At 44.8% G+C, this 13,967-nt stretch overlaps 1 protein-coding gene across 3 annotated transcripts in view; it reads left to right on the forward strand.

Annotated features, from left to right (window-relative positions):
- Nucleotides 1–13,967, forward strand: part of SLC22A23 (solute carrier family 22 member 23) — a 181,542-nt gene that overhangs the window by 126,394 nt on the left and 41,181 nt on the right. For all 3 annotated transcript variants that reach the window (XM_054017564.1, XM_054017562.1, XM_054017563.1), the window contains exon 4: nt 8,034–8,202. In XM_054017564.1, coding sequence (XP_053873539.1) covers nt 8,034–8,202 — 169 coding nt within the window. The remainder of the gene's footprint in view (nt 1–8,033; nt 8,203–13,967) is intronic.

Consider the following 13,967-nt stretch of genomic DNA (forward strand, 5'->3'; position numbering starts at 1 on the left):
TGGGAGGGAGTTTGGGTATAGGAGGGGGTGCAGGGGTGAGGGCTGGGGATGAGGGGCTCGGGGCATTGGAGAGGCTCAGGACTAGGGCAGAAGGGCAGGGGAAGGGCAGCCGGCCCTGGCTGTAGTGGAGGGAGACACTAGGACCTTGTGGCAGCAGGTGATGCCGGAAGCCAGCAGAGCAGTGTGGAGTCAGCATGAGCTGCAGGCTCCGGGGTGGTGAGGGGGCAGCAAGTGAGGCCGGGGGACCCTCGGGGGAGGTGCATGGGAGCGGCAGGCAGGGCCGGGGGAGAGACCCGGCCCCAAACATTGGGGAGCAGGGAGCTTAGCTGCCACACAAATTAACTCAGGGGTGGGGGGTGAGGGGAGTTTGGAAGTGACAGGGGGAGGGGGGCGTGAGGAGCTTGGCAGGCCGCAGGGAAGAGCTCTGCGGGCCGCAAGCCGTGTGTTTGAGACCCCTGTTCTAGTCTATAGGCTTGTCCAATCCTGTTCTGAATACTGTACATTGTTCCCAAATCTTCCTCCCATTTAGATTGTGTACAGTGTTGTGATCACATACATTTTGTCAATCAAGTGGCAATATATCAGAGGCTTCTGCTTTCGTAAATCTTAACCCCTTGCTAGCAGACTGCGAAGAATGATTGATCTTTACTGGGCAATCCAGAGCCCATTATCTTTTGCAAGCTATTTCTAAGCTTCAGAAAGCTATATAATCAAACCTTTCAAGGCTAATGGCTCTCTGAAGATCCTTAAAGGATTATGTACGGGTTTAAAATGCACAGTGCCCTATTTGCCTACTCACGTAGGCCAAAAGAGTTACTTGCTTTCTATACTACTTTTTGAATTATTCATGAGACATCTATATCCACATTAAACAATTTAAATGATATGCACCTCAAACACTGTATAATCATTATACATTGACTTCCTAATGTTGTTAAGCAGTAGTTTTTGTGGGTACCAAGAACACACTGGATACATTTGTAACATTTCCTAAAGTAGCTCAGAATTCTTCCACTTTAGACTGTGGTGTGGCAATGAACTTGCTTTTCTTTGTTGGGATGTCAGTCTTTGAAGCTACAACTCATTTATTGCTGATCTCATCCAGTTTCCTAAAGATAATTTGCTTAGTGCGTAGGGTGCTGTGACTCCAGAAACTGTGTTAAGTAAAATGCAGAAGTAATAACAAGGATTGTGGGGTTTAGTGTACTTGGGGGGAAGAGGGGGAAGTAATTTCTGTATTGCAAAATCCAATTTACTAATTCACAGTCAGAATCAAGAGTCCCAAGGAATAACATGGTGTTCTATTGACTGATTCATAGGAAGGGATGATGCAGTTGCTTGGAACTCAGATTTGTAGTTACCTTTCATGTAATTTTGTTAACAAAATATTTAGTCCTATCACAGACCTAGCCAAGGGAGTGCCAGAATATACAATGAGGATCTAATTATTGGCATAGCTTTAGAAAATCAAGAAGGACATACAATATGATAGAGCCATCTTTAACATGTGGCCCTCATGTATGTATATTCATTTATAAAAATGCAGCTTTCATGGTTTCTAGGTGAGTGTATGAAAAATACATATACCACTGAACATCAGTGATGATAAAGAACTCCGTATCCATCTGAGGGGGAACCAACCCTTTCCTTAAAGCAACATCTTAAAGAAGAGACTGAGAAAATATATAACCCATAGGTTCCTTGAGGGCTTGATTCTCTCCTACTTACACCAGCGTTATGCTGAAACAGATGCAATTACACTGATACAAAACTTGTGTACTAGATAGAAATCCAGCCCCGAAAGTCTGTAAACTCTGGCTCTGTCAGACCAAGCTGGAGAAAATGCCAGAATTGAGGGCCCTTCACTGAGAAGGTTCTGTGTTAAAAACAAATGTAGAAACGGGCAATTCAAGTGTCCCAGCTAATCTCAACTGCTTTCTTAGAATGTAAACAGAGAGACTGGATTATAAAAATTCTACTGCTGTGTTGGAATGTGCTTGGGAGGGCTAGTTTGAGAATTTTTGTTTTTAAAAAGGAAATTCTAATATGATGCATTTGGTCCAAACATTGGTACAGTGGAGGTTATCAATTTAAGAATTTTTGTTTGTTTGTTTTGAGTTTATTAGGAACTGCTATTAATGTAGCTACAATCCTTTTTTGGCTCAGTTATACTGGCATTCAAAGGCCATAAGGAATCACTGTGATCATCTAGCTTGAAAGTCCTGTTCATGCCTACTTTTGAACCAGAAACCTATTGCATGATGGGCAAATGTGATCCTCATTGTACTCGAGAAACTAGCCCCTGTGATTAAAACTCAGGACTTCCTGGTTTCCACCTGTGATGGGTTATATCACAGAAACCCCCTTGGGTGCTGCCAACTGGTGTGCCAAGACTACTACTGCCCCTGCTTTCCCTGCCAGCTCGGGACCCCAGCACCCTGTGTTGCTGAGTCAGACACGTCCGTCTGCTCCAGCACACACCCAGGATCTGAATTACTTGCCCCAAAGCTGCAGACTTGACCAAAAGCAGCTAACAGAAGTGTGTTTATCTTTAGATGCCCAACTCCCAATGGGGTCTAAAACCCAAATAAATTCGTTTTACCCTGTATAAAGCTTATACAAGGTAAACTCATAAATTGTTTGCCCTCTATAACACTGATAGAGAGATATGCACAGCTGTTTGCCCCTCCAGATATTAATATATACTCTGGGTTAATTAATAAGTAAAAAGTGATTTTATTAAATACAGAAAGTAGGATTTAAGTGGTTCCAAGTAGTAACAGAACAAAGTGAACTACCAAGTAAAATAAAATAGAACACTCAAATCTATATTTAATACAGTAAGAAACTGAATACAGATAAGATCCTCACCAGTTCCAGAATGCTTCCTTTTACAGACTAATCTCCTTTTAGTCTGGGTGCAGCAAATCACTCACACCCCTTGCAGTCACTGTCCTTCGTTCCAGTTTCTTTCAGGTATCTTTGGGAGTGGAGAGGCCCTCTCTTTAGCCAGCTGAAGACAAAATGGAGGGGGTCTCCCATGGGCTTAAATAGAATTTCTTTTGTGGGTGGAGACCCCCTCCTCTCTCCTATACAAAGTCCAGCTCCAAGATGGAGTTCTGGAGTCACCTGGGCAAGTCACATATCCATGAATGACTCATAGTTTTTACAGGCACAAGCCATTGCCCACATGGTATCTCAAATGTCTCCAGGAAGACTTCTTATGTGGATTGGAGCATTCAAAGATGCATTGTTCCTTAAGTGCTTCCTGATTGGGCACTTAACTTTGTGAATTCCTTTCTCCAGGAACTGACCAAATGCTCTACTAAGGTTGTTTAGAAATCAAGCCAGTACACGACCAATATTCATAACTTTTAGTACAAAAATGATACATGCATACAAATAGGATTGATAGATTCAGTAGATCATAACCTTTATATAGATATGTTACCTGGCATGTGTAGCACAAAATATATATGACACAACTGGAATATATTCATAAGCGTATTTCCATAAAGTCTTATGGGGGGCACCGTCACACCACCCTTCTGCTTAAACCTCCAGACCACTGCCTTATTATTTGAAAGGGATTTCCAACAGCGTATCTAAATAATGCATAATACATTAACTGTTTTAATTGTCGTACATGGTAGTTATAGATAAAGCCCTGCGTGGATACAAAAAAATTGATCCGCATCCGATCCGCATCTGCGATAATTAACTTGTATCCGACTCGCGATCCGCACTACACTTTTATATGTATCCTCACGAGCACCCTATCTCACTTTTACAGCCCTGCTAGGATACAAAAATTGGATCTATATCCAATCCATGATCTACAAAGATAGTAAACAATACAGGGCTTTAGTTATAGATCAAAAATATCCCTCAGAGTGTGCAGGAATGTGCAGTTCAAAAATATCTGTTGTACACATACGCACATTTCTCCAAATCGCACATTTCCACACAACTATGTGTATATATCGCTTTTTCCATCTGGGGAGTAATAGTCCTTTAATTCATGCCAGGATAGGTTAATTCAGTAGCTGCAGCATTCCTGTATGCACTCTGTACTTGCTATACTGCATACCTGGAATGGAGGCAATAATGAGGTTATCTAAACAAAAATACTTATTTTCGAAGATAATTGGCAGGCTTTTATGGGCCATCACTCTGTGCAGTTGATCAAATCTAATTCTTCATATCTCTGTTTCCCCATCTGTAAAATGGGGATAATGATGCTTACCTCCTTTTGTAAAGTGCTTTGGGATCTAATAGATGAAAAGCTCAACATAAACTCTAGGTGGTATTATTAATGTATTATTATTGGTATCTGTGATGGGGTAGGCTGCCAGAGAGAGTTATAGCTCCTAGAGGTCAGCCCTACCACCTTGCTTGGCCCTTCAAGGGTTTGGAAGGGTCTAATGGATACATGTGGAGGCCTAAGGGTCCTGGGAATGAATGGTGATTGGGGAAGGAATCTGGAGGATGTACCTTTTAAGGACTTGAAAAAGAAGGCAGGGCAAGGGTCCCCTCTCACCCCATCAGCTGGGAAGAATTGGGAGAAGGGGAGAAGCATAGAGACTGCCTCCTCCCACGCAGCAGACCAATACTGATAGGAGAAGGCTGGCCTGCTGAACCCTCCATTTTGGAAGGCTAATTGGGAAGGGTGTTGGGCTGAAGGAAGCTGGCAAAAGCCTTGCAACTGACTAAGGTAAGGCAAGAGCCTGGGAGACACACACCCTTCAGCCCTTTTTCTGGATCTGAGGAACACTTGCTTGACCGAGGGAAAGACAAAATACTCTAAAGCAAAGAGGATCTTGGAATACAAACCCAGTCCCGGTGAGAGGGAACTCCTGTTTAGAGGAGACTGATACTGATCCCAAACTCTGGGGTGTGCCCACGTAGGGGGTATGGAGGAACATCAAGGGGGGTGCACAGCAAGGCTTGGCCAGTCTCCACGGGGGACGGGGAGGGAGCGCAACCCAGTCCCATTCTGCCCGTGGCTCTGCTTCTGGCCCCAGCCCCATCTCCAGCCACAACCTTGGCTCCTGGCCTGGCCGTGGTTCGCTTCCGGCTCTAGACCAGCCCCGATCCCTGGCTCACGGCTTTGGTTCCAGATGTGGCCCCTTACCTGGTCCCGGCTCCTGATCACAGCTCCCGGGAGGCAGGGGCAGATCACATTACAGGTAAGGGGAGGCACGGCATAAAAAGTTTGGGGACCACTGGTTTAAGGCTGGGGCAGAGAACTGCTAGCAGTACAATCTAACTGCCATAGGGAAGAGCTGAGCCTGGCTTTTAGGAAATTCTTCCATAGCTGGTCCCAGGAGAAGCTGCAAGGAACCCCACAGTCAGGGCAGGGGAGCAGAATCTGCAGATCTTGTAAAGATATTGATGAGAGTGGTAAAGGTGAGAGCAGCCAAGGGAAAATGGTGAAGGGACTGAAGGAATGATCGGTAGCTGTCTAAACAGTGTTCCTGGGGAGGGGGAATCCAGAGGAGAGGGTGGGTCTGGGTCCCCTTCCCTCTTCCCCAGGCCAAGAGGAGAAACGCAGGTGTCAGGAATAAAAGAAGCCAGGAACAGCAAATGCCAGAAAGAGGCCAGAAGACAGGCTTGAAGGACATTAGATTTTGTATGTGGCCAAAAACAAAAGGTGTTTGTGTGGGAGGGGGTGATTACAGTGACTTTCTTTAGTTTGAATTAATGGGAACAGGCTACATAGAACTCCTCCCTCAAAGGAATAGGATGGGAAACTCTTAGTTGAATGGGAGAAACCTAGGTTTTGTTATACTTTCATACTATGGATGAGGTAAGTTAGACCTCCATACTGCAATGGATATGTGTGGGCATACCCCGGAGTCTGCATGGAGCCACATGAAGTCAGTGGGGCCCTGTGTGGGCTGAAGGGTCTTATATGCATCACAGTGTTAGATATCAGTGCGGTATTGTGAGAGCCCTTCTCTTTGACACACTGATGCTTAGATTCCCTTGTTGACAAGGTCAGGAATGCTGGTCTGCCAGGTGTCTGCTGAGAACTGCGATTGTAGCTTCTTGTATCTTTTAAGACTGGTGCTGCAGATCTTTGGGAAGTCAAGAGACTGATCTAATGTATATTATTTTGCATTAGTGATGCTGTATTTAATAGGCACATTGAGTTTGTGCTAACTTTTCTTGAAAGTCATGCTAATCCAGTAACCATGGCAATTTTTCATCTTCTCCAGAAAAGTGGGAAAACTTGATCATACATATATGATAACCCAGCGATTGTTTTGTTTCTGTTTTCTTCTCTGAAGTTCTTTGCTTTTCTTTATACAATCAATAATTACTGCAAATGGACTATTACATCTATTATGCACCATTGACTCAAAAACGCAATTATACAATTTTGACACATCTTTCTGACTTCATAAAAAACTTGATCTTGTCTGCAACTTTTCATAACTGACACTAACCAAAGCTCAGCCATTGGAAAGCTGAACTTGCACCTGTCTAATGCAGATTTTTTTGTTTCTATAGCAACAAATCTACTCCTACTTACTGAAAGAATACTGGAGTGTAAGTGACTATGATGTTTAATTTAAAAAACAAAATAGCTTTATGCTTGAAGGCTATAAAAACAGAACTTGGAGGACACCTCCCTACCAAGAAAAAGTGGAATTGGTTAAACCCAGTGTACTTCAATACTAGGAATGATGCCATATTAATGGGATGGGAGCTCTGTGTTTAATCTTGTTTTACTAATTAAACTGTGAAAGCCTTTTTATATGCAACAGTTTATTTCCCCTCCTCCCCCTGCCAGAGCTGGATTGTGGTTTTGTTTGTAGCTAGGATAATGAAAATTTTGACTGCTTCACTACAGATACATTTTTCTTTGTATTGGCTGGCAACGTTCTTGTTCCAGCAATAACCTGCTAGCCTTGAACGATGTGATAAATGTTCTGCTCAAATCCCCATCCCACATACAACTTGGCCTCTGATGAAGACATCTTATCTCCCTCCTCTCCCCTTACCCCGGCTTTCCATTATCCATCGTCTTAATCGTTTAATCATCATTTTAACAACAAAATAACTGGCAGAGTTCCAAGGAAAAGCACCTTGCCTTTGTCAATGCTATCATGGTGACAGACATTTTTCTAGCCTATGTATCTGTTTCCACTTGCAGATAAGGGCTGCACAGTAAGTATTTGTGGCAAGCTTGTTATGCCTCAAGATTAACCCATGGAAGTGGATGTAGACAAGCAAAAAGTGTAGGTTGCAGAGTGCCACGGTAGCTCTAGCTGGGGAAAAATCCATCAACATTAGGATGTAGTTGTAGGATCTGAACCAGTTTTATTGCTACATTTTTGTTGCTTTTGAAAATGTGATTCCGCTAGATCCAGCTTCATTTCTAAGTCTTAGTGGGTGACTATCCAGGACTGAGGGATTTTAAGGCGTTTTATCAACCACCCCTTTGCCATCAGGGCTGCTGAGATTACTGATGATGGCAGTGGTGATGGATTTCACTGAAGAGGGAAGAAAGGGACAGATGGGAAGCTGTCTTGCTGAAAGTTGAGTGAGATCCCCTATGTGGGGAGGGGAAAACAGCTCCGAAAAGTCCAATTTAAAATGGGATTAAAATAGCATGATACATTTGGAGGAAGGTGGCTTTCCATAGTGACTGGAGGGTTAGATCCTGCAAAGTGCCAAGCACTCGCAACTCCCATGAAATTCAATGGGAATTGAAGGCACTCGGCACCTCTGGGCTTTTTTCAGCATCTTGCAGGATTGGCCCCTAAATCTTTGGGACACATGTAAGCTTTTACTTGCCATAAGTCTTCAGTAAAATATTTTCTTGAGCCCAAGACTGAGTGAAATCCTTACTAAAAGGACTATTGTATCCACTTTGTAAATCCAATAGAAAAAATTGTGATTGATGGGAGTACATTGGCTCCAGTGCCATAATAAATGATTAATGAGCTCCTCTGTCATTATGGATAACAAAAAAAATGTCCTTGCATTGACATTCAAATTTTGCATGTGCCTTTTTGTTTCAGGAATAGAACTCTGTCCTCCTGGGCACCGGTTCATGGTCACCATGGTGGCAAGCTTCATTGCAATGGCAGGACAGTTCCTCATGCCAGGACTGGCTGCCCTCTGCAGGGACTGGCAGGTTCTCCAGGCGGTCATCATCTGCCCTTTCCTGCTGATGCTGCTTTACTGGGTGTAAGTATTTCTGCCTTCTTTCTTGTTTGTAAAGATGCTCGCTACTAAAGCTGTGTTTGGGAGGTGTTTTGCTATCTGGGAAGGCCCCCATTTTATTATAGCCTGTATCGAGCTTTTCTTTTTCACAGTTATAAAATGTCTCCTTCAGCAAATAGGTAAATCTGAAACCAAGCTTCAGAGGAACTTACTCTCTAAGGTAGCTTCCTCTACTTGCTTTCCCAGAAGTGGGTGGGAGGGAGAGGAGCATTCTGCTTTGGTGAGTCGCCATATGTGCTTCATGCTACTGTGGGGAGGGGACATGTTGCAATCACCAGGTATAAAAAGTGAGGGGAAAAATAAGTTCTCACCAGCAGGGTGTTGACAATTGTGCCGCAGCCTTAGTCCTTGGAGATCTGTGTTTGTTTCTAAAATCAAGTTTTCCACTCAAACCCAGAGTATGGTACTTGCCTGTCCTGTCTGTCTCTTTGGGCTGGACTAGGCTAGATTTAAAGCAATGACGTTAGCATGTATTGGCCAACATGTGCAAACTAGCCCATTTTAAATCTAGTGTAGACAAGGTACATTGCCCTTAACATGTGCTAAGCTCATGCTCCCTAAGAGGGTCTCTACACAGCAGCTGGGAGGGTATTTCTCCTCTTGGGGAGACAGATGTGTAGCACACTAAAATTAACAGGGTGGCCGTGATGGCATAGGCAGTGGCTCAGGGAAGCCATCCGAGTCCAGACCCAGGGGGTCAGGCAGGATTATACTTGGGTGGCTAGCCTGAGCCACTGCCCATGTCAAGCAGCCACGCTGTTATTTTTAGCATGCTTGCTTGAGCAAAACCAGTGTGTGTCCATCTACCTATGCTGGGAAGTATCCTAAGGTTCCCGGGAGGCTTCTCACTCAATCAGCTTGTATGTGTTAAAATCTACACTGCCTTATCTGTGCTGTGCAATGTAGTTGTAGCTGTGTTAGTCCCAGGATGTTAGAGACACAATGTGGGTGGACCAACTTCTGTTGGCTAGAGAGACAAGCTTTTGAGCTGACAGAGAGCTCGGTACTCAGCGTTTTCCCAGCTAAATACAAAGTGAATCAGATTGTTTAGGATAGGTAGTTAGCAAATGTTGTATGGGACCATTCAAGGTGAAGTGGCCCGTTAACACCTCTGTAGTCATAGGACAAAAGGGGAGGGGGGTTAATACCCATAAGTCTAGTGTCTCAGTTCTGTCCATGATTTTTGGTGTCTAGCAGAGAGATGAATTTAAGCGCCAGGCGAATCTTTTTTGAAAGTGTTGTGCAGGTTTCCTTTGAGGATGAGAACTGATAGGCCAGCTATGGAGTGATGGTTTTGTGAAGAGTGCTCACCCACAGGCAATGGGATGTTTTTGTCTTTTATCATTTTCCTGTGTGAGTTCATTCAAGAGCGTAGTTATTGTCTGTCTGGTTTCACGTACACCTCTACCCCGATATAACGCTGTCCTCAGAAGCCAAAAAATCTTACCGTGTTACAGGTGAAACCGCATTATATCGAACTTGCTTTGATCCACCAGAGTGCGCAACCCTGCCCCCCTGGAGCGCTGCTTTACCGCGTTATATCCGAATTTGTGTTATATCGGGATAGAGGTGTAGTTGTTATTGGGGCATTTAGTGCACTGAATGAGGTACATATATTGTGATGGGCATGTGAAGAATCCATGGATCTTGAAAGCTGTGTTGTGGGGAGTGTTGATCACTGTAGAAGTGGAGATATGTCTGCAGGTTTTGCATCTGTTGTTTTGGGAGGATCTGGCGCTGCTTTGAGTTGGTATGTCCCAGTCTGTGCATTTTAGCAGGTGTACCTTATCACATGTTAGTTTTACCTAATCTGTTGTTTTATTTTACTCCCTACCCTTCATCAGTTGTATTGGCTGAATGTTTACTGTTGTTCAGTCATTCTACACCTGAATACATTTTAGCATAACAATTCAGGTTTTAAACAGTATATATTGCTAGTATACAGTACCAGTACTATCCTTTACAAATATTTTATTTGATAGTGTTTTACTGTCCTTTAGGAAGACATACGATTAACTAGCATAATAACGCACCAAACACACCAACAAAACAAACGTCTGTGTAAAGAGACTTTTTTAATATTATATACACTGCCATGTCAGGATTTGATTCAGCTGCCAGTAAACTCAATGCAAAGGCCCCTGCTGACATTAATGGGAGTTGGAAATATTAATGTTTTATCCCAAACTAAACAAACGCCTTCATTGTTTTGCTACTGGCCAAATTCTGCCCTTGGATATGCATCTGTAATCCCATTGAAAATAGGAGGGGAAGGATGGAAGGAAGGTAAGATTAGGACCTGCTTATATGGTTTGATAATGGTAGCAATAACCAAAGTATCAAAACTTGCAGAGTCTGATTTTTCTTGAACGAGCAGAAAGGGACTGAAAACATTTGTTTAGTTATACTGGGTGTACAGTACACGTATGCTGTGTGCATACCTCTCACGTGTCACATCTTTTTAAATGGGATGCCCCTTTTATGAAGCAGGGTCGGTTTTGTCATTTTTATAGTCCCTTCCCTTCAACTAGGGTGTAGGAGAGTAGTTAATTTGGCACGTACTGTATGCGTAGTTGGGGGTGGGGGGGGAAATGAACTTGCATTTAATTGTAACAAAATAAAAAATGAAAACTGCCCTTCCTTGTCACTTGTTAATTACCCACACAAAGTAATCAGTTAAACACTAGAAAGGTTCTGTGACCTACCATATTGTCTCCTCCCTCGTCTTCCCCCCGATCTGTGATCCCTGATCCCTTTCCTACTGTGAGAGTGCTGTTCACTTTCCTTCTACATCTCCGGGTCTAATCTTCTTCCAGCTCTGTGCTTGCTCTGCTCCCCCCTCGCCCTATATTATAGATACCATGCTGTCATGGGCTGTGTAATACCTAAACAGATAGAGCTTGGAGCAAGACCCTGATTGAGAGGGAGTGGAGCGGCTCTATACAAAAGTGCAGGGGTGCAAGGCCTGTAATAGTCAATGACAGAGCTGTGGAATCTGGATAGTCCTAGACATCTGGAAGACCATAGAAGTTTGTGTGTACACCAGGTCTGAGAAATGTGCTTAAAGACATGTACATGAAAGAAGTCAGGGTCCTGACTATGCACTTAGGCACAGATTTCAGATCACCAGGATACAGAAGGCTTTCTGTTTCCTCTTTTTGGTATTAGATGCTTCCTGGATCTGGCTCTCCTGAAGGTCAGCAAGTGTATTAATAATTAAAACAAAGAAACCCGACATACTAACTAAAAGTTAAGGGCATGAAAAGGGTTAGCTGCGTTGGGTATAGGTGCACAAATGCCATAAGCTGAGATTTATCCGTTCCCCGTACTCCTCAAATGCAGCAGCTTGGATTTTAACTGGTGTCGTTGCCCTGATGGAACCCCCTAGTGCAAACACAGTTTACTCTAGTGTAGTCCACTGGTACAGTTTACTCTGTTTGCAGGCTGGGGTCACACTTACTCCCAAGTATGCCTTGAAATCTTTGGCACTGGCTGCAACAGTATTTGTGTGCCAGTGACACCCAGTGCAAAAATTCTAAAAGGCATCTTCTCCCTTTCCCCATCTTCACTTCTCTCCTTCCTCCTCTCTGCATTCTCTCCTGTCCTCCTTTCTGTGTTTTTTCCCTTCCCCCTCTCCCTTTTTTTAAAACTCCTTTAGACTTTTTCTGTAGTTTGAATTTTTCTGCGCTGTTAATGATTTTTATTTTGTTGTTTCAATACTCCTCATGCTCCTCCCCTCTCTCCCAGTGGTCTCTGCATGGACAGCAGCAAGAACTTCTACACACTGAAACCAGAAACTGACAGTAATTCTAGTTTTTTCCTCTTCAGTTTTTTCCATGGGCAAAGGGCTTGTTTTACCTTTACTCTAGAAGGAAAGGAAGTCTACCAATCAGCTGACTGCAGCCAGCTCAGCTTTAGGCACTGGGAGACTGACCAACTCTAATCAATTACCCTTAGCAGAAAACTTTTTAAGCTCTTTACAGAGAGTACTCCCAAGGGAAAGATGGGATGGATGAGGCAAAAAAGGGGAACCTTGCCAAAGCTAACAACTGGTTTTTCCCCATCTGACTAGAGGAGAAGATGGGGGAGGGTAACGACCCATCCCAAATTAGGCGGGACAGTCCCAAAATGCAGAGTTCAAGTCCTGATTCTGGGCTGAGTGACTCCGGAACAGCGTTTGTCCCGGATTCCTTGCAGCACCAGCCTCTTCCTGTGTGGGGCTGAGGTGGGCCTTAGTACCACTTGGCTATTAGGCCTCACCCCCTGGCACATTGGGCAGATGCAACAGGGACTGGGTGTTGCAGGGTATGCTGGGAGTTGTAGTTTGCATGCCGCTGTGTTCCACTGGGGCCCTGGGACCTGCGCTGGCAACTGCACTACTAGTCCCAGAATGCCCTGCCCCATGTTGCCAGCCGCCCTAGCTGAAGTGGGCAGAGACATCAAAAAGGACCAAAAAGAAATCCCAAGCAAGGAAATGTTCTGGTGCAGGGAGAAGATTCCCGGCACTAATCCCACTGCACCCTCTCTCCCACTTGGGGCATGGGGTGGGAGCTCCTGGCTCCCCCCACCACCGAGTCTCCCCCATTCTCCTGGGGTGGAGGGGAGCTGGCGGCAGCCGCAATCCTGTGACTCCCGGGTGGTGTGCAGCCCCCCAGCGACTGTGATGCCCGGATGCTCCTGGGCACTGTCTCAACCCTGCAATTTAAGGGGGGGGGGGGTCGTTTGTGGTCCCTGGGAGCAGGGAGGGCGGTGACAGCGGGGCTTGTCAGTGCTGGCTGCGGTGCCCCCTGCCAGTGGGAATGCTCAGAAACTGCTCCCCTGCAATCTGGGGAGGGGGCGCAGCGCAGTTTGGGGGGAAAGGAGCAGTTGTGGGGCAAGTCCTGGTGCGATGGGGGAGCTGGCTGGGGGAGGGAGGTGACAGCCCTGGGGTAAAAGTGTGGGGGGGCCAATAGCAGGGAGATTGAGAGCCTTTCTTTAGGGGTTAGTTGTGTGGGGTGGGAACAGTAGGAGGGATGGGGGTGGGGTGAGCCCAGGAGTGAAGGGTGGGGTAGGAGCTTGAGGCTGGATTGTTAAAGTCTGTGTCTCTCTCTGTGGCCCTTTCTCCCTGCAAAAGATGGGCACCAGCAATTTTCCTCCCCGCGCTCCGCTCCAAAGTTTTGTAAACATTATTGTACCAAAGTAGAAAATGCAGGTTTCAAAAAATGTATTTACGAAACATAACTTTGCGTGGAGGAGGTGGTGGTGAGGAGATGCAGGTGTAACACCACTGACTGCTACATCCCGGCTTAATATGGCTCATAAGTTTGCTAATTAAGCACTTGTGTTCAGGGCCCCAAACAGGCCCCAAGTGCTTAAACAAAAAAGACAAAACTAACAAACAAACCAAATTCAATGGTATTCTGGGTAGATTGATGTTAGCCCAGTTCGTTCTCTATGGGCTGAGTGGAGGTCTCAATCAAGTCTGGCTTCAAATATCTTCTTTTGTTTTTGAATAAATGTTTTCATCCCCATCCCGGCAATACCACATTTACTATGGCATCAGTGGCACTGTCACGCTGGGCCCACGCTTGAAAGGGGTCCATCACAACCACATGGGGGCCCACAAATATATTTGGCGCCCGGCCCACAAAAGGTTGATCCGGCAATTGAAAGAAAATGGAAACATTTCCTATTTTGTTTGTGTTGTGAAAAGATGTTGGCAAAGCAGCTGCTTATAAACATTCCTTTAT

This window comes from Malaclemys terrapin, chromosome 2 (genome assembly GCF_027887155.1).
Source record: "Malaclemys terrapin pileata isolate rMalTer1 chromosome 2, rMalTer1.hap1, whole genome shotgun sequence".
Lineage (NCBI taxonomy): Eukaryota > Metazoa > Chordata > Testudines > Emydidae > Malaclemys > Malaclemys terrapin.